General features: G+C 41.5%; 1 protein-coding gene across 5 annotated transcripts in view; it reads right to left on the bottom strand.

Annotated features, from left to right (window-relative positions):
* Positions 1-22,621, bottom strand: part of C8H13orf46 (chromosome 8 C13orf46 homolog) — a 40,145-nt gene extending 17,524 nt beyond the window's left edge. The window contains exons 1-5 of one of the 5 annotated variants that reach the window (XM_007501235.3): positions 22,255-22,616; positions 13,427-13,478; positions 3,211-3,430; positions 3,053-3,115; positions 257-307 (exon numbers count right to left, since the gene is read on the bottom strand). In XM_007501235.3, coding sequence (XP_007501297.1) covers positions 257-307; positions 3,053-3,115; positions 3,211-3,430; positions 13,427-13,478; positions 22,255-22,438 — 570 coding nt within the window. In that variant the 5' untranslated portion in view covers positions 22,439-22,616. Of the gene's footprint in view, positions 1-256; positions 308-3,052; positions 3,116-3,210; positions 3,431-13,426; positions 13,479-22,254 lie in introns of all 5 variants that reach the window. The other 4 variants (XM_007501234.3, XM_007501232.3, XM_007501231.3 and 1 more) reach the window with 4 other exon arrangements.
* Between the last annotated feature and the right edge of the window lie 3,158 nt (positions 22,622-25,779).

Raw genomic sequence — 25,779 nt, forward strand, 5'->3', positions numbered from 1 at the left:
TTTGAACTCAGGTCTTTCTACATCCAAGTCCAGAGATCTGTTTAGTACACCATGCTATTGTAGAGGAGACTTTTCCCATGTGGTAATAATCTCTCAGGGCTCTTTCCCATTTTAATAATCCATGATGCTTAGCTAAGTAAGAAAATCCTAATGGGTACAAACTTCCAAACACAATAGCTTCACCTTTCTAGGTGAGATAACACGTGTGTGTGTGTGTGTGTGTGTGTGTGTGTGTGTGTGTGTGTGTGTGTTTTACCTCTTCAACACGTTCTTCTAAATCAATCTCTACAAAGGCAACAGGTGGTTTCTGTAAAAAGAAATCCAAGAGATAAGAATGTTGAAGAATGAACAGCCAAGAAAGAAATGTTATCCAAGGGTTAACATCATCCCATTTCTCTTGTGAATGCTCCCACTAGTGAGAAGAACTTCAGGGGGCTGACTTCCTACATGAAATCCAGACTACAATTTGGGTGACTGGGTTCTAATGCCAACTTATACAATTGTCCCTCAAAACTGCAGGGCTAGCTAGGTAGCTTAGCGGCCAGACCCACGCCTAGAGTCAGGAGGTCATAGCTTCAGATACTTCCTAGTTATGTGACCCTGGGTAAGTCACTTCCACCCCCATTACCTAGCCCTTTTTGCTTTGGAACCAACACTTATTAAATTACTTTTTTAATTAAATTACTGATTAAATTACTTTTTTAATTAAATTACTGATTAAAAAAAAAAAACCCTAGTCTTCTGTCTGTGTAGATGGACAATTTGCCACACCCAAGCTACATTCCCAGCATCCTTTTAAATTATGTCTTCATTTTACATAAGGATAGTTGGGAGATAAATTTGGCTGAGACCCATGCTATAGGACTCTTTTTTGGGAACTTGTGCTTCTCTGGCTCTCTTTGCTCTGCTCACTTGACTGAAAGAACCCCTTTTCTTTTCCTTTTCTTTTAATTATTATTAAAATCCTACATGTCATAATATTGATACTGTATTTCAGTTCCAATGCTTAGGATCACACAGGAAGTGTCAGAAGCCAGATTACTTAGTATTGATTCTAAGAAGGTAAGGGTTAAAAAAAACCTAAAATAAATGCTTCTCCCATGGAGTATTCTTCTTTTCCCTATTCTACCCCTCTTCTCACTTTTCTTCTCAAAGTCTCTTTATCTTTTGGACCTTGGTACAGAGGATAGAGTGCTGGGCATAGAGTCAGGAAGACCTAAGTTCATATGTACTCCCAGATATTAACTAGCTGTTTGAACCTGGGCAAGTGACTTATTCCTGTTTACCTCAGTTTCTCCATCTGTAAAATAGCTAGAGAAGGAAATGGCAAACCACTCCATTATCTTTGCCAAAAAAAAAATGCAAAAAACTCCAAATGAAATGATTGAATGACTCTTTTCCTCTCCCCTATCAAAATCTATCAGTCTTATGACCCATTCCTATAGAGTTCTTCTCCCTCCCAGTTGGAAAGAAATTGGAAAAAAAGTTCACAATAAAGAGGTGATGATTGGTCATCTCTAATGAGTCTGGCTCATCTGAGTGCAATTCATAAACTCAAAGAAAAGACTTTATGGCAATAGAGTCTGGGTCACAATTGTTGACCAAAGGGGAAAACATTTTGGACCATTCCTAGGTTCTTCCCAGAAGCTCTTGCATCATACCATTTGCCTTTTTGTCAGGTTGGACCTCTTGCAGGCTATGATAAAAAATTTCCAGCTCGCTATCTCCATTTCCTATCCTGTCGCATTAGAGTGAAGAATAAAGGGCCATCTTCTTTCAAAATTGTCTTGTGGATTCTCACAAAATAATATTAGGCACTTTGTAAATGCCTCAGTATTCTGGACCAAGTCCCATTGGAACATGCAAGGAGACATCTAGAACCTGTTCTGATTTGAATGAGGATTGGGACATCATATAGATGCAAAGAGCTTGGTACGAAGGTCCTGTCCAGGCAGAATCATTTGTTGCTTCAGTTCTTTGTGACTGAATAGATTGTTGCTGCCCAGAACTTAATCCCAGACAATGTTGCTCATTTTCATTTTCCTATTAAAATAAGAATTTAGGATTTAGAGCTGGAAGGATCCTTAGATGTCATTGAGTGCAGATCTCTCATCTTAGAAAGGAAGAAACAGACCCAGACTACCTTAAATGATGTCTCCAAGGGGGCACATCTACTTAAGTAGCCAAGAGTACTTCATTTTTTTTTGGTAGTTCTTGATGTTGTCCAGTTTCAGTCATGTCCATCTTTTCATGACCCCATTTGGGGTTTTCTGTGCAAAGATACTGGAGTGGCTTGCAATTTCCATTTCCAGCTCATTTTACAGATGAGGAAATTGAGCCAAACAGGGTTAAATGACTTGCCCAAAGTCACACAGCTAGTAAGTGTCTGAGACCAGATTTGAACTCTGAAAGAAGAGTCTTTCTGATTTCAGGCCCAACATTCTATCCACCTATCTGCCCTATTTTATTTTATTGCAAGATAAAAAGTGGATAAAAAAGCAGGTATTGCCTAAACTCTGGCATACAATTGAAAGAGCAGATTATTAAATTAGTCCCTCCATTTTAGACACTGAGTTGGGCTTAGAACTGAGTAGGCTGCTATTGGGATTGACTGCATTTAGAAATATCAGAGCTCTTTTCACTGCTTTCACTCTATTCTCACTGATATGAGCCCAATCTATTCATCTGGTAAAATATGATACAGTGGCTAATCATAGAACATCATGATTTCCAAACAATCTGGAAAGAGATGGCAAGATGCACAGTAAAGCATGAAAAGAGGGCTTGCTAGTGATTATAATGTGTATAAAAATTGGCATAAAAGACATTACTGAACATTGGAAGAAGAGATGAGCAGGCCATGTATTAGGGAAAGTGTTTAGTATAGAACATGTAAGAAAAGGACGTTACCAACTATAACATGCTTGAAAGAAGCACAAAAGATATTACACCAAGGACTTGTGTGTGTGGAAGAGATGGGCAGGCTCTATATCTATTATGAGTGCCAAAGATGGACAACCCAAGGCATATGCTGCTACCCCAAGATACTCACCATAAGATGTGTCTCACTGTTCAGAAGAATGTCATCTATCTTTAGTGATTCTAGCCCCTTTCCCTGTAGATAGAAAGAAGAGGCGTTACCTGGACATGAGGGTAGAATGCTAACCCTAGATGTCAAAAGCATTTCATTCAAATCAAACACTTCCTGACCAGGGACTGTGTGGTATCTAGTTCGAGAGCATAGTTTTCTTTCTCTCTATCTTTCTTTTCTTCATCCTGTTCTTCCTTAATTTGCTTGCCTTCTTCTTTCTTTTCAGATTCTTGCTCTATCTTTTCTTTGTCTTTATCTTTGACTATGTCTTTGTCTTGGTCCAATCGTTTTAGGTCACCCTGATTTTGGTCATCCTTTTCATCCTCTAGAATTATCTGGCTAAAGAGAAGAGAAGCACAGATCACACAACATTGCTTGGGAGCACACTTGTTATCAAGAAATTATTTTTGCTTCCAATTCCTAATCTTTCTCTTAGGAATGACTTTACTTGGCTGATTTCTGGAAAAGGTACAACCTCTTACTGACAAGGAAGCTTTGGTTGGATGAAAAAGCTCCCACCTGGTAGACAAGATTTAAGGTCCTATGACCTCCTATCTATGTAGAATAAGTTTCCTCTACTTTTCTTTGATGTAGCTAGGTGGTGCTGAGTTCAAATCCCACCTTAGATACTTACCAACTGTGTAATGCAGAGCAAGTCATATAATTCTGGATTGCCTAAATTTCCTCAACTATAAAATGAGGATAATAATTGTATTTTCCAGAGGTAGTCAAGTGGCTCAGTGGACTTAGAATCATGCATATAGATAACAGGAGGTCCTGAATTTGAATCTGGACTTAGATACTTTCTACCTGTGTGACCCTGGGCAAGTCACTTAATCCTACTGCCTAGCTTTTACCACTCTTCTACCCTGGCACCAGTATTGATTCTAAGATGAAAGGTGCAGGTTTAAAAAAATATTTTATCTACTTCCCAGGGTTATTATGAGAATCAAATGAGATACTAGGCACTTGCCACAGTGCCGGTTCTCCTTAGTGTAAATGATAACTGTTACTATTACTATTAATATATCATGGTACACAGAGTAAGGCTGGCAGTTAATTTTCTGACCAAGCCTGTTTTGATATCTGATTGAATAATGAACTAAATAGCCACCCCGTCACAGTACATTCCAAATAGAGCTTGGGTTTGGGTTGGGTATATGACAATATATTCTGTATTTCAACTAGAAAAAATAACATTCCCCTTGCCTCTTTGCTGATTGCATCAAAGAACAAGAGCCAAATGGGGGAAATGGCTTAGGATCTCTTCCCTACCCATCATAATGACTAGATAAGCCTGTTATTCATTGACTGAGTAGTAATAGTGCCTCAGCTCTGCCATGGTAAGCTAAAGTCAGTATTTGAGGGATGATCCAAAATGGCCCATTGAAAGAAGGCCTCCCGAAAGGCAGTGTGGTGAAGTGGATAGTGTTGGAGTTGGCATAAGGAAGACTGAGGCGCCATTCCTGCCTCAGAAATTTGCTAGCTGTCCTACCCTGATTAAATCACTTAACCTCTCTTAGCCTCCGTTTCCTTATCTGTAAAATAGTTATGGTAATAACATCTACTTTATACTATTTTCTGCCTTCACTCCTGATGATATTTAATCATTTCACTTATGTCTGACTCTCTTGGCCCCATCTTGGAGTTTTCTTGGCAGAGACACTAAAGTGGTTTAGCATTTCTTTCTCTAGCTCATTTTACAGATCAGGAACTGAGGCGATCAGGATTAAGTGACCTACCCAGTCACACAGCTAGTGAGTGTCTGAGACTGGATTTGAACTGAAAAAGATGTGTCTTCTGGATTCCAAGGCTCTCCCTAGCTGCCCTGATAACAACGCATCATCATATACTACTTTTGTGCCTTCACTCCTATTCACTTGTTATTGAACAGAGCTTCATTAAGTCATGGAACTGTGCTGTTTAAAGTTATGTTACATGCCAAATCTTAACTGGGCCCTCATCTTGGCCACACAATTCTACATTCCTGTAAACAGCCACTGACCACATGACTATTCCAAACCTTTGGGTCCCTCCTCAGTCCTCCCATGGCAGTCCATCTACACCTCTCATCTGAAGCCCTCACTTCATGCTTCACCAAACCACCCACCTACCCTGCCATTTACAAGAGCCCCTTCTTGCTTCTCCCTTCAAGAGCTCACACTTCTCTCACTATCTCTTTCACTTTCATTTCCTATGAAAAGGTGATCCTTTCTCCTTCGTCCCATTCTCTCTCACTTTCTCAATCAGACTGATCCCTCGACTCTTTCTAATCTTCAGTCTCTCCCCATCTACTGGCTCATTCTCTGCTGCCTACAAACATGTCCAATTATCTCCCCCGTCTTAAAAAACAAAACCCCAAATCTTTACTGTTAGCTATCATCTTCTCTCCATTGAACGGTTAAATTTGAGAAAGCCACCTACAATCAATGGATCCACTTCCTCTGCCCTCGCCCAACTCTAAATCCTCAGTAGACTGGCTTCCAGCTGCCTCATGCAAGTGAAACTACTCTCCTCAAGATCACCTGTGATCTCTAAAATACCATAGATCTAATCATCTTTTCTCAGTCCGTCTCCTTCTTGACTCCTCTGTGCACTTTGACTGTTGATCATACTCTCTTCTTGGATACCCTTTCCTACCTACCTAGGTTTTTGTGACATTGCTGTTTCCTATATGTCAAACCACTCATTCTCCTTTGCTAGGTCTTCGCTAAACACTGGTCTGTCTTGGACGCTTTTTTTTTTCACCTTTATACTATAATCTGGCTTGGTAATCTCATCATCTACCATGAGCTTAATTATGCTCTCCATACAGATCATTCTCAATTCTACTTATCCAGCCCTTACCTCTCTCCTGAGTTTGTCTTGTACCACTTTACTGCCTTTTATCCCTTCAAATATTTTATCTTTCTTCAATCCATTTGGATATCTTGAACCAGATGTCTTTTATGCCTTTTAAACTCAATGGGTCCAATAAAGAATTCCTCTTTCCCTCTAAACCTTCCCCTTTGCCAAATTTCCCTATTATTATTTTTCTATTTTATTTGATTTAATCAGCCAAGATTTATTTCTTATTCTCTCCAACCAATCCTAACCACTGAGAGCACAAGAAAGACAAAATCCATTACAAATATACATGGAGTCAATCACAACAAATTTCCAAATTGGCCAGGTTTAAACAAATTGTCTCATTCAGCATTCTGAGTCTTTCACCCTCTCCATCAGGAGGATGGGTAGGGTTTTCATCACTAGTTGTATAGAATCTTGGTTGGTTATTATCCTAGTAAGAGTCAGACACAATAGTATTTTCATTCGACCTATATACCATAGCTTGCCTAGCCATTCCCCAGATACTTCCTCAGATTCTCATCTTTTGCACTTCCAAAATAGCTACAGTTTTTTTTTTTTTACATCCTAAGAGTTTGTTTTGCCTAGGACTCATCCATCTCTTAATTTATTCTCCTCTAAATCCCCCACACCCCATCCCTTCTCTCCTTTCCCTCTCATTTTTCTGTTGAGTGAAATGGATTTTTATACCCAACTCTATGTATATGTGTATGACTTCTTCCTTCTTTTGATTAGTTCAAATGAGAATGAGGTTTAAGTGTCAGAGGCTTCCTGCCAATCCCCTCCTCCTTGTTTGTATAGATGTCTACTTGTGCACTGATTATATGAGATAATTTCCCCTTATATTCCTTTTCCTTCAAAGACTGCCCCACCATGTATTCTTCTTTCTATTCTTTTCTCAAGATCATCATGACATAATAGGAACCACCCCAGGCCTTCTCTAATTGGATTCCTTCTATGAACCCAGAAAGATAGGGCTCAGAGGGGGCACATATATCATCTTCTCCATATTTGGATGTCAGTTTATCTTGGTTTAGTACCTTTATCATTGTTTATTTACATTTACCTTTTTATACTTTTCACACCTGTATTTGAATGTCAAAGTTGCTAGGCAATTCTGATCTTTTTATCAAGAATGCCTGGAACTCCACTATTTCACTAATAGTCCATTCCCTACCCCTTTCCTCCACGAACCTCCTCCATAGTTTTGCTCAGTTTTGCTAGGTAAGTGATTCTTTACTACAAATCTATCTTTTGCTTCTGAAATATTGTATTTCAATTTTTTTCATTCTACTTTTTTTTTACCCTAGAACTAAATTTTGGCTATAATGTTTAGGGGAGTTTTCATTTAAAAACATTTTTTTTGGCTTATGGGTAGATTCTTTCTATTTCCACTTTGCCCTCTGGCCCTAAGAAATTTAGGCAATTATTTTTTAAATTTCTTAAAATAGGTAATAAGGCTCTTATTTTGGTTTTGGTGTTCAGATAGTCCACTGATTCTTAAATTTTTTTCTCCTTGGTCTATTTCCCAGGTCAATTATTTTTGTTATGAGATACTTTACATTTTTATCCAGTTTTTGTCTTCACTTTGTTTTAATATTTCTTGTTGCCACATAACTTCATTAGAACCTATTTGGTCCATGCTAATTTTCTGAGTTTGTTGTTTGGGCAAAGTTTTGTACCTTTTGTGTCAAGCTATGAATTCCCTTTCTAATTCTTCCATAGATCTCATTTTTCCCGTCTCCCCCTAAAGCTGTCTTATCCTATTTAAAAAATATATTTTTTAATTCTCATTTTATCTTTTTAGGAATTCTACTTGAGTTTGTACGCAAGCTGTGCTTTTCTCTGAAGCAAATCTTATAGATATTTTAGAGTCATTCTCTTCTGCATTTATGCCTTCAGAGATCACCATCTTAATAGCTCATTTCAGAGTTTTTTTGTTTGTTTGTTTGTTTCTGCTTTCTATTTGTTTTCCCATTCTTCTAGTCTACTTTCTGACTTTGGACTTAATATTAAGGCCAAGCTCTATGCAGGTCTAGAGGAAAAGTCTGGGCTGGTCCTCTTACTGCTTTCTTAGGGTATTGAGTGTTGTGTTATTCTAGAATCTCCTAGATAGTCTGAGGATGTGAAAATCTTCCAGTTCTCCCATAGGGGGTCTGATCCTGGGCTAAGTTTGATTGTTTTCCCCTGGTCTGACCTCTGCAGGTTCCTGACCTGGATGTGGATCTGTACAAGCATAGAATTTTTCTAGACTTGTCCCTTTGCTTATTTTAAGGATTAGCTCTGCTAATTCAGAGTAATAAAATAGGCTTCCCTTTGGTTTGAGTTTCTTGCTTTGGTTATTTCTCTATAGACTGGGCTAGATGCTTGGCAGTGATGCCCTCCTGCTCTGAGTTTGGAGTTTGAGATGCTGGCTGCTGCTGCTACTGCTGCTGCTACTTCTGACTTCTGAACTTCCTCCTTTCTGCATATACTGCCCAGGATCTCCCTACCTAGGAAAAGTAATACCACTGCTATTTGTAATACTATATAGTTCTCAGTCTGCTCTGGATGTGCACCCTAGAACTGGAGAGTTGGTGACTAAGCTGCCTAAGCTGCCAGTGGCAACTATCCTTTATCCAAGTGTCCTGGTGTGGGTCTGGAGTGCTCCAGATATCTAGAGGTTATGTCCCTTGTCTATCCCCAGTGCCTTGCAGACTTCTCTATATCCTATGCCCACCTGAGTGGAACTGCAGACTTCCTATGACTTCTGGATTTCTCCATTAGTATTTGTGCATTTTATAGATCTATTTGGCAGAGATATGAACTAGAGTTCAAATTCCTTGCTTCCTTGGTCTCTGCCATCTTGGCTCTGCCCCATCCCACCCCTCATTCCTATTGAGGGCATCCCCTTTCTCCTAGTAGCCCAAGCTTTTAATTTTAGCATGTCCTTTTCTCACACTCAATCTACACATCCAATCCATTGCCAAATCTTTCTGTTTCTATATTCACACCATTTTTTTTTGCATAAGCCACATTCTTTCTACTCATACTAGTACTCATACTCCATTCTGGCTTTTGCCCCAGCTTCCTAACGGTCTTCCTCATTCAAGTATCTCTCTATCCAAAACATCCTCCTTTCAGCTACCAAAGTGATTCCCCTAGATTGCATCTAATCATGGCACTTTCCTCCCTTCTCCCACCCCGTTTCTCAATCAACTCCAGCGGCTTCCTAGTACCTCCGAGATCAGATATGGAATCTGTTTGGCCATTTAAAGTACAGGTTTCCATTCCATGTCATGACTTCCCGCCACAGTTCTGATATATCATGGGTTGGCATAAGAAATTAAATGGGAATTTGGGGGGAATATTGTAGAAGCCTCAGATGACACTCAAAATCTAGCAAATGACACCCCCAAAAAGTCTATGATCAAATGCCTAACCCAAATTTTACAATAAGTACTATAAACACCCCATAAAAGAAAAAGAAAAAATTCAGACTTTTTCTCTAGTATGAAGAGGACAAAAAATTTTACATGGATTAGAAAGGTGCTGGGCCCCTAACCCCCATGATGTGGAAGGGATACCTGTACTTCACAACCTCATTCCTTTCTACTTCTACAATCTTCTCAGAATTCACTCTTCACTAACAATGCTGGGCTTCTTGTTACTACTTGTACTCCATCCTTTGGATGCAGTGCCTTTTTGCCATCTGCCCACCATCCCTGGAGTGCGCCTCTTCTCACTTATCCCTGACTTCCTTCAAGATTCAACTCCAATCTCATCTTATGCAATCACCTCTAACACTTTCCCTCTGAAATTACCTTCCATCTATACTCTTCATACTCTGACTTCCCTGTTAGAATGTGAACTCCTTGAGAACAGGGACTGATTTTTGCCTTTCTTTGTATTTCTAATAACAAGCACTTCATCAATGCTTACTGACTGTTGGGAAGATCAAGTGAAATAATAATGAATGTAAAATGTTCTGCAGAAGCCTTAAAAAACTCTCAAAAACTAGACCTGGGAATTCATCAGTGTAGAATTCTCCACACCATCTCATCTTAGAGAGTATCCTGAGGGCACTTAAAGGTTAACTTGTTCAGGAAGGTACGTGTCAGGGACATAATGTGAACTCAGGACTTGATGATTTGAAAGCCAGTTCTCTCTCCACTAAGCCAGGCTAGACCTGAGCTATTATGATTAAGACGGGAATGGGGTAACTAGGTAAAGTGCTGGGACTGGAGTCAGGAAGACATCGTCATGAGTTCAAAATCAGGCCTTGGACACTTGCTAGCTCTGCGACCCTGGGAAAGTCACTTAACCCTGTTTACCTCAGTTTCTTCATCTATAGAATGATCAGGAGAAGAAAATGGTAAAAACCACTCCAATATCTTTGTCAAGAAAAGTCCAAATGGGTTCACATGAAGAGTGAGACCCCATTGAAAGATGACTGAATAACAACAATAAATGGTCTCTAAAGAGGGGGATAGGAGACTGGTTGCCCAAAGAGCAAAGCAAGACAATTCAAGTATTCTTCCCTGTCCCACCTTAAAAACACTAGTTTTTGCTTTGTTGCCAAACCTCATACCTGATTAAATTGTGGTCTGTATTCATTTAAGCATTTCCTCTTTGTACCCTTAACGAGGATAATATTTCATCTGTTTTTTATCACCCTGAGGCTGGCCCCTTGCACCAGACTGGCTTTAGAGTGGTATAAGCAGCCCGGGATAATGGGAGTAGCTGCCTGAAAGGGGATATCATCAGGTGTTGAAAATTTTCTTGGCCTTAACCTTGATCCTTTGTTGAGAATCCTCCCATCCTCAAACCCCACAAGAGGCAAAGATTTGCTCTCCTTCCACCTCTGGCACATTAACTGACTACAATTTTGGCCATTTGGGGTGACTGGTCTTGGCAGAAGGCGGAAGGAAGATTCCTTCTACTAATTTGTGCAGAAAGAAGAGAGCAATGCTCACAGAACTCACATGGAGCATAACAGAAATTCCTAGCTATGTCTCTGGGGTCCCCTTCTGGACTCTTTATTTCTTAAGACTTCTTTTGATCTGTGGTCGAAATGAGCCCTTTGTGAACCAACAAGGATTTCCCATTCATCATTTACACTGTCTAAAAAACAGTTGCTCATTAGTCTTGGAAAATAGAATCTGGATAATTCTAAGCATGTTAAGGTAAATTATTTTGAGGAGGAAAATAAGAATAATCAATTCACTTCTAAGCTTGGATTTTTTAACATTTTTCCTCTGTATAAGCAATGGACCTCAAAGTCAGGAAGACCTGGGGTTCAATTCCCACCTCGAACACAGACCACCTATATAACCCTGGGCAAGTCACTTAATTGTTCAGGGTCCCCAAGCAACTCATGTATAGTAAATAGCACTGACAGGGGAAGTTCTCACTAGGTTTAGCTACTTAGAGCAATGACAGCACAAGGGTTCCCCCCAAATTCCCTAAATGAAGCCCCCAAAGTAAGTGTTATTCTTTTCTAGTTTATTCCCTAGAATGAAATAATGTATCTTATTTGTACTTTAGTTATAATAAAGGAAGAAAGAAGCCATTAGTGCTTCATTCCTTGCCTAGGTTCTCCTTTCTTTTTGCTTCCTGATAAATCAGAATAAAATGAAGAAGTCAAAGTGAAACTTCTATTACCTAAAATGATGCCTTTTTTCAGGGGAAAGACTGTCCTTGAGAAGCAAGAGAAAACTTAGATGAATTGATACAAAGTAGGATGAGAAGAACCAGGAAAACAATGTAACTCAAGAACTGTGAAATGTGAAGAGAAAGAACCAGGAAAACAACAATAAAAACCTTGAAACTGAACACCATGTGATAATCATGAGCAAACAGTGTCTGAAGAAGAGGTGAGAAAATGTATCTCTCTTCCTTCCTTGCGGAGGTAGGAGGGGAAGGGGCAAAGACAGGATTATCTACATATAGATTGCATATATTCCCATTTTTCTATGGATTTGCTGTTTGGTTTTACTGAACTGCTTTTTCCACTTTCTTTTTTGATGCTTTGATGGTCCTTTAGGTCTGGGCAAAAAGAGGGATATATTTGGGGGGAAATAATATTAAATGTTTGTTTTTAATTAAATTTTTTTTAAATTTTTTTAATTAAAAAAAAAGATATTCAAACATTAGACCTAAAATTCTAAAGCCTTTAGGCTATTACCCAGCTACATAATGTAAATGAAATTACTTATCTAAGTATTAATTATAGTGCCGGGACAGTGGTTATAGGGTAAAGAGGAAAAATAGGGATAAAACTAACTTCCAACAATTCCTTTATCCCAAATCATATCATCATAGTGGTTGCTCTCACAATATTCTTCAACACTCAATATACCTGATATTCAATTTGGATCAAATGGTTCTTTAGATCACTAGATCAAGATCGTGGCATACTTGCCTGCTGGGTCCAACTATTTCTCCCCTGCCTCTCCCTCCTCATTCCAATTATCAGCAAATTCCCTCCATATTTTTCTTTTACTTTCAAATCCTCACCCCTCATTTCAGAGACATAGCATTGTAAAGAAGAGAAATTATTGACTTTGGCCTAAGAGGACCCAAGTTGGAATCCCAGCTCTGCCATTTTTATTACTTATAAATATGAGCTCCAGTCAATCACTCTCCTCATTGGCTATCAGTTTTCTCTTCTATAAAATGACAAGACTGGTCACAAGACTGGATGAAATAATGACCTTTTTTTTTTTAAACCTTTACCTTCCTTCTTAGAATAAGTACTGCAAATTGGGGTCCAAGGCAGAAGAAATGGGGAGGCAATGGGGGTTAAGTGACTTCGGCAGGGCTACACAGCTAGGAAGTGTCTAAGGCCAGATTTAAACCCCCGGATCCCCCATCATTCCCCATCATCTTCCCCTCCCCCCCAATGATCCTTAAGTTTAGCTCTAAAACTACTTGGCTATGAAAACCCAACTTAACTGCCCATGAAAATTTCCTTGGTTCTTCCAAATGGACAGTCCCCATCAGACCTTTTCCCTCAGGTCTGCTGTGAGATTTTTGCTTTTGCAATGCTCTAACCCACATATTGGGGCAGCTAGGTGGCATAGTCAGGAGGCCCTGAACTCAAATTTGGTCTCAGATGCTTACTAGCTGGATGTCTCTGATTAACCCTTAACCCTGTTTATAAATCCTGTTTCATCTGGAGAAGAAAATAGCAAATTACTCCATTATTTTTGCCAAGAAAACCCCAAATGAGGTCGCAGAGAGTCAGACATGTCTTAAATGACTGAACAACAAATCCACCTATCATGTAATGGTGTCCCTTTCCCTCTGTGTGGGGAAGGTCTTCTATCCTCTGCACATAGCAGACAGTCTATAGATTCTTATTGAACAAATGAATACTCTTCATTCGACAACACGGATGTCTTGAGCATACGCTGTGGATCATGTGAAGAAATATCAAGATGTAATCCTGGTACAATCTGGTATTTCCCTTTAGTTAAATTGGTGAAAAAGAAATCATTCACTTACCAGCTAATACCCTCAGCTTCACCTTTCGATTCTTTTTCCAAATCTTCACCTTCTTAAAAGAAAAGTATTGCCTGTCAGTAATGTTCTCGAAAGCATTAAATGTAAATACCCAATGGGGCCAGAAGAGGCCAAAGGCTGGAGTCAGGGGCCATGGAAGGGGGGCTCATTTTTGATTATCCCATAAGCTCTGGAACCAGCCTCGCTCCAAATGGATTACGGCTTCCGACTCAGAACCAGGAGGGGGCCGAATCAGCCCTCGTGAGCTCGCAAAGCCCGTCTCTACGTTTTTTAGCACGAGCATTTCCATCGCAGAAATGGGTGAGTGTGCCACAAAATCAGGCTTTGATTCGTTGTTTTAATGCTTGGCCAGATCGAAGAAAGTGGCCACACATTTGCCACCACCTGCCTGCCCCATGGTTCATTTCCCAGCATGCCCCTGTATGGCTCTGTAAACATAACTTGGGCTCAGCAGGAGCGCAGTAGAAGGTGCAGCGAATGAAGTCAATCACCAGTCTGGGGACCTGGTGCCTGATAATAACATTAATATTATAATGTTATTAATAGGGCAATAATATTAATAATAATAATCTGGGGAAGGAAATGACAAACCACTCCAGTTTCTCTGCCAAGAAAAAAAAAACCCAATAGGATCCTGTTTTTCATGATTGAAAAACAACCGAAAAACAATGAATAATGATAATAACTGATATATAGTGCTTTAAGGTTTGCAAAGTGCTTTACGTCTATTATCTTTAAAACCTACAGAATCTCAGACTAATCGTTGTTCTTGGTTCCATTGAGTTTCAAGTATCATGATTCTAATTAATCACTCACGACTCATTACTAAGGTTAAAACAGACTAATAAAACTATTTTTTTAAACCCTCACCCTCTCTCTTAGAATCAGTACTAAGCATCAGTTCCAAGGCAGAAGACTGGTAAGGGCTAGGCAATGGGAGTTAAGTGACTCACCCAAGGTCATACAACTAGGGAGTGTCTGAGGTCAGCTTTGAATTCAGGATCTCTTGAGGTTTCCAGAACTGGCTTTCTAGCCACTGAGTCACCTAGTTGCCTCCAGACAATTAAATTTTAACATTTTCTAGGTATTTATTTACTTTTTCTAATCGATAAAGAATGTTTATTTATTCATTTATTTAATTTTTAAAAACCTTTTAAATGACTTTTTCCACATTTGCATGACTCATTTTCTTTCCCTCCCCCCTCCTGAAGTCAATAAGCACCTCTACTGGGTTACACAAATGCTATCACTTCTACCTATTTCCATATCATTCATTTTTACAACAAATTGCTAGGTATTTGTTATGGAGTAGGGATGGTGAGTGTAGGGAAAAAGCAAGAAAAACTAATTTCTTTTATTTTCAGATCCTTACTTTCTGTTGTAGAATCGATCAGCTTCGAGGCAGAAGAGTGATAACTGGTAGGCAATGGAGGTTACAGTGACTTGTCCAGGATCACACAGCTAAGAAGCGTCTGAGACGGTATTTGAACTCAGAACCCTCCTATCTCCAGGCCTGGCATTCAATCCACTGAGCCACCTAGCTGCCCCCAGAACATTTAAATCTGAACAGCCGTTAAGTATTTATCATGGTGTGGGGATGGCGAGTGTAGAGAAAAGGGGGTGAAACAGGATAGAACAGACAAACCCTTCCTTTCTGCCTTAGTGTGTGATGGGTCAGTGCAATAGTTCTTCTGGGAGGCAAGACCAGGGCGAAGAAGCTAACAGTCCTGAGCTCTGACTTCTCCTGGGGATGAGGAAGAAATCCTGGTCCCTGGCAACTAGTTCCCTCGGTGCAAACAAGAGCGGTCCTTTGGGGGCTTCCCCATAGATAAAGGGGGCAGTACAGCTGCTGGGCAGTTTGGTCGCCAGCCCTGGGCTGGGCAGCAAAATCGGGCTGGGGCAGAAATGGGGGCTCCTCAGGAGGGGTAAAGTCAGGCCACCCGAACTCAAAGAACATCCCTTCCTCTCTAGCTCCGTCCCGGTGACAAAGTCATAGAAGCCTTTATTTCCCCGAAATGTTGCCCTCCTTGGACTTCCACCAGGGCAAGTAGGAGCTTTGGGCCAGATTTGCCAAGAAGACTGAGCGCATCCAAAGCCTCTCTCCAACTTACTGTCCAGGCAGCTGGCGGCGCACTGAACAGAGCCCTGGGTTTATGGGCAGGAAGACTAGACTTCAAATCCCGAATCATCTATGTAATAGCTGTGGGATCCTGGAGAAATTATTTGACTTCTCTCAGCCTCAAGTCTGCTCCTCTGAAAATACTATGTAAACGTTAACTCTCAGTTAGGAGACCGGGAGCTGCTCTTCTGGAACTGCCTGGCTCCACAATTTCATCAAACTGAGGAAGACACCAGAAATCGGGCTCTAATCTCTGCTCCGGTACAGACTCTGGTAGCTATTTCCTGACCCCCCCCCCCCAAGGGAGGGATTGAACAAAGAGTTCTCGTAGGTCCTTTCCAGGTCTCATAGTCTGACCCCAATGAGGTTTGACCACTAATAACATCTCATCTAAGCCTCAAATTCCATGTCAAATGGGGCTTCCTCTAAGACCTTGGATAGATCATTTCCCCTCTCTAAAGCTTCAGTATCCTCTGATATAAAACAGAGTTGGACAAGATGGCGCCTAAGGGTCATCGCAAGCTTTAGCATGGTTCTTTGAGGGTTGGGGGTGGAATGGTGGGAGCAAAGCCTCGGTTCAGCCCCTCCCCCAAAGCATCTATTGGCCTGTTGCAAGGATGGCCATTTCCCTCACTTCTCTCCTCAGTAATCAAACTTGGATACCAAGAGGCTAGCAAAGTGGCACCATGGATAGAGCGTAGGGCCTGGAGTCAGGGAGATCCAAGTTCAAATCTGCCCACTTACTGCGTGAGCCTGGCAGGTCACTGCAGGGCTGTCTGCCTCCGTTTTCTCAGCTATCCATTGGAGGTGCTAATCCAGAGCTGTTGTCAATGTCAGCTGAGAGAACACTGTGCTTCATCCATTGAATTCTAGCCATTAAGATGATCATAATGAGGATAAAGTTTGCTTCCTTTGTGTGAAAAGCCCCCAACAAGAATAGTGGGCCAAACGTGTCTTCTTCCACAACGTGACCACTTAGAGAAATCTACTTCACACGATGTCACACGTAAAAGCGATGCCAAATTGTTTACAGTCTCAGGAGGGGAGAAGGGAGAGAATGTGGATCTCGAGTTTTAGAAAACTAACTGCTAAAGATGGTCTTTCCATGTCATTGGGAAAAAATAGAATATTGAACAAGAGAGAAGCGTGTCCCACTGGACAGCCTTATCAGCGGGAGCCTTTTGGGGTGCTGGAATCCCGTCTGCCCTCCCCAAATCCTGGCCTCCGACCCCCCACCCCAATGACTGCCTCAACGTTTTGGAGCTTTAAATGCTCCTTGTCCTTGGCAAAGGTGGGCTGAGAGGCCCAAATTCCCTGTCCCATCTTTTTCTGCATTAACGCCTTCTCCAGGTACCGTACCTGAGCCTTCACCTGTGGGCTTTTCTACCCTCTCATTTAATTCAACACTTATTAACTCTCACATGCATGCAGATCCGAACAGCTTATTAAGTGCCTACATGAGTAAGGCGCTAGGCTCGCTTCTGCACCCGAAACACCAAACTGAGCCCTCAGGTATTTAGGTTCTCCCGGATTGGGGCAGCACACCTCAGAGAGAAGTCATTCCTATCTCTTCTTGCCCACGATTACCTCTGCTAACTGCTGCCTCCTCCCTCCCTGCCCTCGTTCCAGGACCAAAAGACAATTCCCATCGAATCTGCCAAATCAAAACAATGTTGTGGATGCATAGAAAGCCTGTTAATGTGGACAGGAATGTTTCTGGCCATCTGCTCTATGAGAATTGTTTTCTAATTTAATGAAATTTGAGGAAACCAGATTAGTTCCCATGAGCCATCTGTGCAGACAGGGAAATCTCGTCAATAAAGCAAAAGTTCCTAGTGAAAATGACATGTGCAAAAAAAGAATGCATACTTCTCTCAGATTATAAAATTATAGATGCAGAGCTGAAAATGACCGTAGAGATCTCAGCCAGCCTCCTCATTTTGCAGTGGAGGCAATGACCTACCCAGAGGCATCTAGCTAATACTTGAAAGAGCTGAGATTCAAACACAGGTCTTCCACCGCCAATTTAAGCCCTCTTTCTTTTGGAGCACCCTTCAAAAACTCTATGGGTCAGGCTACAGGGTGGGAACCAAAGAGTCATGGGGGACAGACTGTACCAAACCAAGGGCCAAAGGAATTGTAAATGTGGAGAACCTTCGCAGAAATACTTCTCTTCCAACACATATCCTACAAATGAAGGAATGCTGGCTTTCTTTTTATTTCCCCATACCCTGTCACTAGGAAAGGATGGCAGAATCAGAAGTAGTATGTATATGGGACCCCTGATGCCTTGCTCACCTCTCTCTGACTCTTCTTTCTCAGACAAGTCTTTAGACAAAGACTAAACCAACAAGCTTTCTTTAGAAATCAGAGTATCTTAAAGCTAGCTAGAAGAGATCATAAGACTTAAGCACTGAAGGATTTATCTAACCCTCTCATTTTACAGAAGAGGGAAACTAAGGCCAAAGAGGAAAGAACAGATTTGCCAGAGATCATAAGGAACTAAATGTCTGAACCGGGCTTTAAACCCAGATCCTCAGACTCCTCATCCAACATTTATCATCACACCTTGCCCCGTTAGTTTGGTCCGGGCATCCTTTCTAGGAAGCGTCAGCTCTTTCACTTTGCTTGAGTGTCTCCTGTTTGAGGGAACCTGCTGCTTCCTAAGCCACTCTGGTTCCACTTTGGGACAGCTCCCAGTATTGCATTAAGTTAAGCTCTGCTTCTGTAATTCCACCCACAGCTACTAGCTCTGTTTTCTGAGGGCGAAAAGATTAGAAGCATCATGCCAATCAAATTTGCTTTCATCCTATCCCTTAGAAATGAGTTGTTTGGTTTAATCCAATTGGCAAAATGCTACTAAGGGGAAGCTAGATGGTACAGAGGAAAGAGCACCAGGCCTGCAGCCAGGAAGACTCCTCTTCCTGAGTTCAAATCTAAATCAGATACTAGCTATGTGACCCTGGGCAAGTCACTTAACCCTGTGGGCTTCAGTTTCCTCATCCCTAAAATGAGAGGGAAATGGCAAAACACTCCAGTTATCTTTGCCAAGAAAACTGCAAATGGGGCCATAAAAAAATCAGATACCATGACTGATAAACAAGCAAAAAGCAACAAAAAAAATGCTCCTAAATCATTTTGCTCCTAGGAAGAGGACATGATTCCATGACTTTGAAGCATTTACTGTCTTTCTTAAAAAAAAAAAAAAACACCACCAAAACCCAAAAAACCAACCTTACCTACTGTGTTAAAATCAACACTAATTATCGGTTCCAAGGCAGAAGATTGGCAAGGGCTAGTCAACTGGGGTTAAGTGACTTGCCCAGGATCATACATCTAGGAAGTGGCTGGGGCAAGATTTGAACCCAGGACTTTGAATGGGCCTGGCTCTCTATTCATTGAGTCACCTAGCTGCCCTGGAGCAATTACTTTCTAGATATGCCTTACTAAAGCCATTCTTTTGGAATGCAGGCAGTCTGACTGTATCTTTTGCTATCCAGTCAATGTCCAAGGATGTCTTGGAGAACACTGTAAGGGGCATTATTCAAATTGCTTCTCCTTATAGTCTTCAGTGACCCCAACCTTTTCAAGAGCCATGGTTCCCTGCCATTGCTTGTTTTGTTGGGTACACTTGAAAGTCAGTGGGAGTCTGAGCTCATTCGTGTGGGCATTTCCTCCAAAATTCAGACCCTAACCCCCACAAGCCTCTGTGAATCTTGCCTATGTCCCCATAAAGAAGAGCTGGCCGAAAGCAATGGAGGCTCTTTTCTGGGGGTTCCAGCAGTTTGCAGGTCCCTCTGAGGCAGCACTGGAGCTGCCTGTCCCTCCCTCCCTCCCTCCCTCTGAATCTCATTTTGTGATCAGCCCACTTTCTTTTCTTTCTTTTTCTCTTAACCCATACCTTCTATCCTGGGATCAATGCTGTGTATTGGCTCCAAGGCAGAAGAGTGGTAAGGGCTGGGCAATGGGGGTCAAGTGACTTGCCCAGGGTCACACAGCTGGGAAGTGTCTGAGGCCAGATTTGAACCCAGGACCTCTCGTTTCTAGGCTTGACTCTCAATCCACTGAGCCACCCAGCTGCCCCCCCTCCTTCTTTTCTGATTAGACATTTCCTGGACACCTTTCCAATCTTTTGCCTTTGGAGACAGCCAGAATATTGATTCTGTGGAGCACAAAGTGACCTTTGTGGGATGTATTTTTAAAAGTTATAGTGAATTGAGGCTAATTTCCTGTTTGTAGAATTTTCAAAAAGCCTCCTGAAAAAACTGGAGAAACCATGATTGTGGTGGGAAGTCTAACTATATAACAAGGAAGGAAGGAAATGATGATTTATTAAGTGCATACCATGGACAGGCACTGTGGGAAAGGCTTTACAATTATTATCTCATTTAATCCTTACAATAACACTGGAAGGAAGGTGCTTTGAATATCCCCATTTTAGAGATAAGGAAACTGAGGTAGACAGATGTTAAGTGATTTGCCACTATCAGTGAGTGTCTGAGACTAGATTTGAATTTAGATCTTCCTGATGCCAAGCCCAGGGCTCCATCTATGGTACCACTTAACTTACTCTAAGAATGTGGGATGGTAGCTAGGTAGCACAGTGGATAGAGCCCTGCACTTGGCATCAGGAAATCTCATCTTGAATTCAAATCTGGCCTCACACACTAGCTTTGGGACCCTGGGGCTTGTCATTTAACCCAATTTGCCTACCTTTCCCCATCTGGAAAAAGAACTGGAGGAGAAAATGGCAAATCGTTTTTTCTTTGCCAAGAAAACCCTAAATGGGGTCACGAAGCATTGGATACAAATAAAATGAATCAATAACAAAGAAGAATGTGGGATAGTGGAAAGGGTGCTGGATAGTGGAAAGGGTTCTAGATTCACAGAACCTGGGTTCAAATACTGCCTCTGTTATCTGTGTGATCATAGGCAAGTCTCTTTACCACTCTAGGTCTGAACTTTCTTTCCTATAAAATAAAGAAGTTAGACTAAATTCCTTCTGAGATCCTTCAGAGCTCTAAATCTATGAGCTAGTTGGCATAGTGGATAAAGCACTGGGCTTGGAATCAGGAAGACTCATCTTCCTGAGTTCAAATCCAGTCTTAAGACACTTACTAGCAGCATGACTCTGGGCAAGTCACTTAACCCTATTTCCCTCAGTTTCCCCTTCTGTAAAATGAGTCAGAGAAAGAAAAGGCAAACCCATTCCTGTACCTTTGTCAAAAAAACCCTGAAGGTGGTCACAAAAAGTCAGATATAACTGCAACAACTGAACAACAACAACAATTAAAATGAACACACTAATAAAAACTATTCTTTTAATTTAATATCTCCTAATTCACATGCACTTCTTTTTTATGCAGTACAGTTTATGGAATTTTTCTCTTAGATTTTCAAATGTAAATTTAAAAGTTAAATCCCCTTCACTCAATTTTGTCCTCACTTTGCAAGGTCCAAGCAAATGGACAACAGCTCCCATTGGCCACCATTTGATTTCTACTCCCTTATTAAAGATCACTTATGGAACTGTCTAAGCGATTCAGGCTCCCAGGGCGAAGGAGGGTCTCTGGGGAGACAAAGGAAGGGATTCTGGGTCTAACTAGCGATACCACCTAATGCACGTCGGCCCCAAAATCACTCACGTAGGAATCTGGACACCTCTTTCTCTGCAAGGTTATAGACACTCAGCTTTGGGGAAAGGGCTCTGAAATGCAGCGGTGGATGGGGAAGAGAAGGTCTCGGGATTCACTGACATCCCAGATACAGGGTGTGCCATGTATGCACGCGTGTCCAGGCACACATATTCCAAATGGAGTTGAGATGAATATGCATAGACATTATATAAGTAATATAATAATAATATGTTATCTATTTCTTCAATAACTTTACATTCTATATTATAATATACATTCTATATAAATAACTTTATATTTTATGTGATCTATAAATTCCATTCATGTATGTGAATGTGTACGTGTATAAACACGCATGTATGGACTTTGCATATATAAATACTACTTCACATACACAATATTTCCAGGTGCTAGAAGAATATTGAAACTCCAAATCTATCCACCTGAAGACCTAAAACCCCACTTGTTTAAAATACAAGCCAGAACCAGCTGGAAAAATCATGACTTGCTCAATTATCGTATCTTGTGAAGCAGAGGTGGAGGTGGTTCCACCTCTGGTGGTATAAGCCCTGGTTTTGTTGCTTATAAGTCAGAAACACCTTTGGGTCTCTGGGGACGGCCCAACATCCTTACTAAATACTATTATTTTTTAGCTTTAGCTCTTCTAGAATAGCTCGCAGCAGTGTGATACATCCAAAAGTGGATTTTAATGCTGATGTGACCTTGGGCAAGTCACTTAAATTAGTTGAAGTTGGGCTAAATTTAATTCCTTATTACTAGTTTCCCACTTCATGGAGGACTCGATGGCCTCGAAGGTAACTTTCATCTGTAAATCTGAGATTTTGACCTTCCTTCTTCTCCCCCCCACCAAGTGTCTATTTGTCCATTTGCACATTTTCTTTCTCTAGCCCCCTCCCACCCTCACTAGCATCTGTGCCACTCAGGATCTCAAACACAGTAGCTGCCTGGCTTTCTCTGCAACATTTATCCCCAGAGCATCAGGGCCCCAAGCTCTTGTGTCCAGGTAAGTGTCAGGTCCCAGGGGCCCCTCTCACCAAACTCCTGCAGCAGTTTCTCGATGGGGGCCCCAGAGTCTCCCTTGGGGGGAAATCCCCCAATACTCTTTCTCCTCTGCAGTTCAGATGCTTCAGTGACCGCTTTGTAAAGCCCAGGGGCCGTGACAGAAGGAGGAGATCCTGGGACAAGCCGGTGTCGCCTATATACTGCCTCCTTCTCCATGATTTGTTTCTCTTTTTCCTCTCTTTCAAATCATGGGAAAGAAAAAGTCAAAAGAGGGATGTTGATTCTGAAAAAAAAAATAAACCTCAGACTGGAAGCATGGTTTGAAAACCTTTTCTCTGGGTCCCCTCCCTAGGGAAGTAGATCTTGGGAGGACTACTGTGAGGACACGGGGGTCTTCTTGTTGCCATGTGCCCCCTATGACATCACTTCAAACAGGAACTGAAGTCAAAAGTTGCTGTGGCCTTAAACCACAATATAGCCAACACTGGATTGTCCAAGAGATGAAGTGGTTTGAACATTTATCCATGTTCCTGCCGTCTCCCATTCCTCCTCTGTACTTTTCAGAGTGGTTGATAATTGACAGTGTGATCCAGTGGGAAGAGCCAAAGCTTTGGAGTCAGAAATCCTGAGTTCAAATCCCGGTCTGGCAGCTTAATGTTTGGAAGGTGGTGGTTGTCTTTCACACTCAAAGAAGAACAAAATGACATCACTGGGTGATGTCTTTTGACTCACATATAAATTAGGCTAAGTGAGGCAGAGTTGCACAAAGTCATTGCTCTCACTCTTTCTTCCAAAGTCATAAAAGCTGGGTGGCAAGACAAAAGTCAAGGTGGTTGGTGATGCCTTGGGATGTAGTGGAGGACCTTGGCTTCTCTGAAGTCTAACCAAGCTCTAAGTGCTCCATGGCACCTGTATCCACCACCTTCATGCTCATTGGTACAAATTGTCTTCCTCTGTCCCATCCCTTGGGGAAAGTCTTTGCATGCTTATGGTAGAGAACCCCCTAACTCACTGCCAGGTTTGAGACCACTTAACTTGAAATTCTTTGTTGTTGTTGTTAGAACCCTTAGCTTCCATCTTAGAATCAATACTGTGTATTGGTTCCAAGGCAGAAGAGCAAAGGCTAGGCAATAGGAGTTCGGTGACTTGCCCAAGGTCACACAGCTAGGAAGTGTTTGAGGCCAGATTTGAACCCAGGACCTCCCATCTCTGGATCAGGCTCTCTATTCACTGAGCTGTCCCTTAAATTTAATTCCTACATAACTTGGGCAAGTCAAGGTTCCTTCTAGACCTTGAGCTATGATCTTTTAGTATCCTTATCTTCATCAGCTCAAGGGCTATCTCCTTCTTGAAGGCTTCTCTAAGCTCCCTCCTTGTGGGTGCCTCCCTCACGCTGTATATGTTACATTTACACTTAGTTAATGAGCTAACCCTCAGTCTTTCCTGCCTATTCCAGTCAATTTTCATGGTAGCTCTGGGCTGATTTCTGCATGAAAAGTTTGCAATCTAAATGCTAAGATGCCCCCTCATTGGCTACTGATTGGGAAGAGCTTTTGACCTTTGAAAAGAGGAGATAGCTTCTGGTTGCACTCTTAGACGTGGTTCTCCAGGCAGGAAAGTGACTCCAGTGAAAGGAGGGGAAGGGCAGGATTTTTTCTCTGCCTCACTGCCCCAACAGCCTTGCCCAAGGGCCAGAGAATTGCAATGAGGAGAGCGTGTAACTGGCTGCCTGGCAGCCCTGACCTCTTCTGGGTTTCCTTACATAGCTAACCCTGTGATCTCAAAGTCTTGGGAGGTCGGGAGTGAGGCTGCATGTCTGCTCTGTTTGTGGTCGCAGCAGGGGCAGCCATGGGCTGGCGGAACTGGAATACATCGTCTACCTGAGCATCTTTCATTTCCATGGTAACACAGGCTGTTACACTAAAGGCAGAGACATCTATTTTTTGGTTTGGTATCACCAGGGCATACCGAAGCCCTTGGCATATATATAATAAGCATTTAATAAAGGCTTGTTAATTGATGGTTTTCATGATAATTTTGATTATCTAGAAAGTTTACCTATAGTTACCTTTCCACTATAATAATTATACTTCCACACTTCAATAAATGCTTTCCTCAATGCAACTACTCTCTTCAAAAGGAACAATTTACTACCCATTCATGTCTTCTCATCTTGTGTGACTAAAAAAACAACCACTTTGCCTTCCATTTTAGAATCAATAGTGTATAGTGGTTCCAAGGCCAAAATGGGCGAGGTCTAGGTAATAACTTGCTGAGGGTCACACAGCTAGGAAGTGTGTGAGCACATTTGAATCCAGTACCTCTCATCTCTGGACCTGGCTCTCTATCCACTGAGCCACTCTCTTCTTGTGTGATTTTTGTGTCATCCCATAAATCTGTGTAGGGGACCAGAGACGTGCTAAGAGCCTTCTAGATCACTCATGGGCACCAATCCAATGAAGCACTTGGGATGTGTCATTAGGGGAATGTCCACCCTAAGCATGTGAAGAAGACTTCCCCCAGTAGAATAGGTAGATGAAAACAGTTTGTTCCAATGGCCAGGAAGGTGGCTAAGCAGGTGCTGTGGAGTGCTTAGAGGTTGGTAATCCATTGGAGATGTGAAGGTCATCCACTGCATGCTGCGCCATCACCAATCATCTTAACTTTGGTCCTGTCATTGGACTTCATTGACTCCAGAAGAGTGAGGTTGACTTTGTGAGGCAACTCTGGCTCACTTAAAGCCAACTCTTGTGCAAGTCAAGACATCACCCTGTGATGTCATTGGTCCTCTTTGAAACAAAGGAATAAATGACAACATGAATGGAGGTCTCATTGACACATTCTACTGATTGTCTTTACTTTGGCTAACTTGAATGTACCTTTGGGACTAGAATCCAAAGCCCCCCAATTAGCGGTTGAAATTGGGTAATGGCATTTTTAAGAGTTTTAGGACCAATCTATTCTTTCTCCAGCTCACTTTACAGATAAGGAACTGAGGCAAAAAAAAAAAATAATAATAACTAACTTGCCCAGGGTCACACAGCTAGTAAGAATCTGACGCTGAATTCAAACTCATGAAGATGAGTCTTCCTGATTCCAAGCACAATCTCTATTCATTATGCTACCAAGCTGCCCTCATCATCAGATAACACCTTCAAAATGTCCAAAGATAATCACCCAAGTTTCTCTTGGTTCTTGTGTTTGAATTTCAAAGTTTTCTTTGAGCTCTGGCCTTTTCATCATTAATTTGTGAAACTCCTTTGTTCTTTAAAGGTGCATTTTTCTCCCTAGCACATTAGGCTTTAGGATGAATTCCTGATCACAATCACATTTAGAAGTTCTTATCTTCTGCTTTTTGGAATATAGTAAGATTTTCTCCTATCTGGAGCTCCCAAGCAGCTCTCAAGTCTCATGTGATCCTTGCTGGAGTCTCTCGTTGCATAAACTGTTTTTAGCTCCTTTTTTATATGATGGCTCGGGATTTTGTCTATGACATTAATGAGAGTTTTCCTTTTGTGGTTTCTCTCCGGAGCTGAGCCATAGCTTCTTTCTATTAG

This window comes from Monodelphis domestica, chromosome 8 (assembly GCF_027887165.1).
Source record: "Monodelphis domestica isolate mMonDom1 chromosome 8, mMonDom1.pri, whole genome shotgun sequence".
Classification (NCBI taxonomy): domain Eukaryota; kingdom Metazoa; phylum Chordata; class Mammalia; order Didelphimorphia; family Didelphidae; genus Monodelphis; species Monodelphis domestica.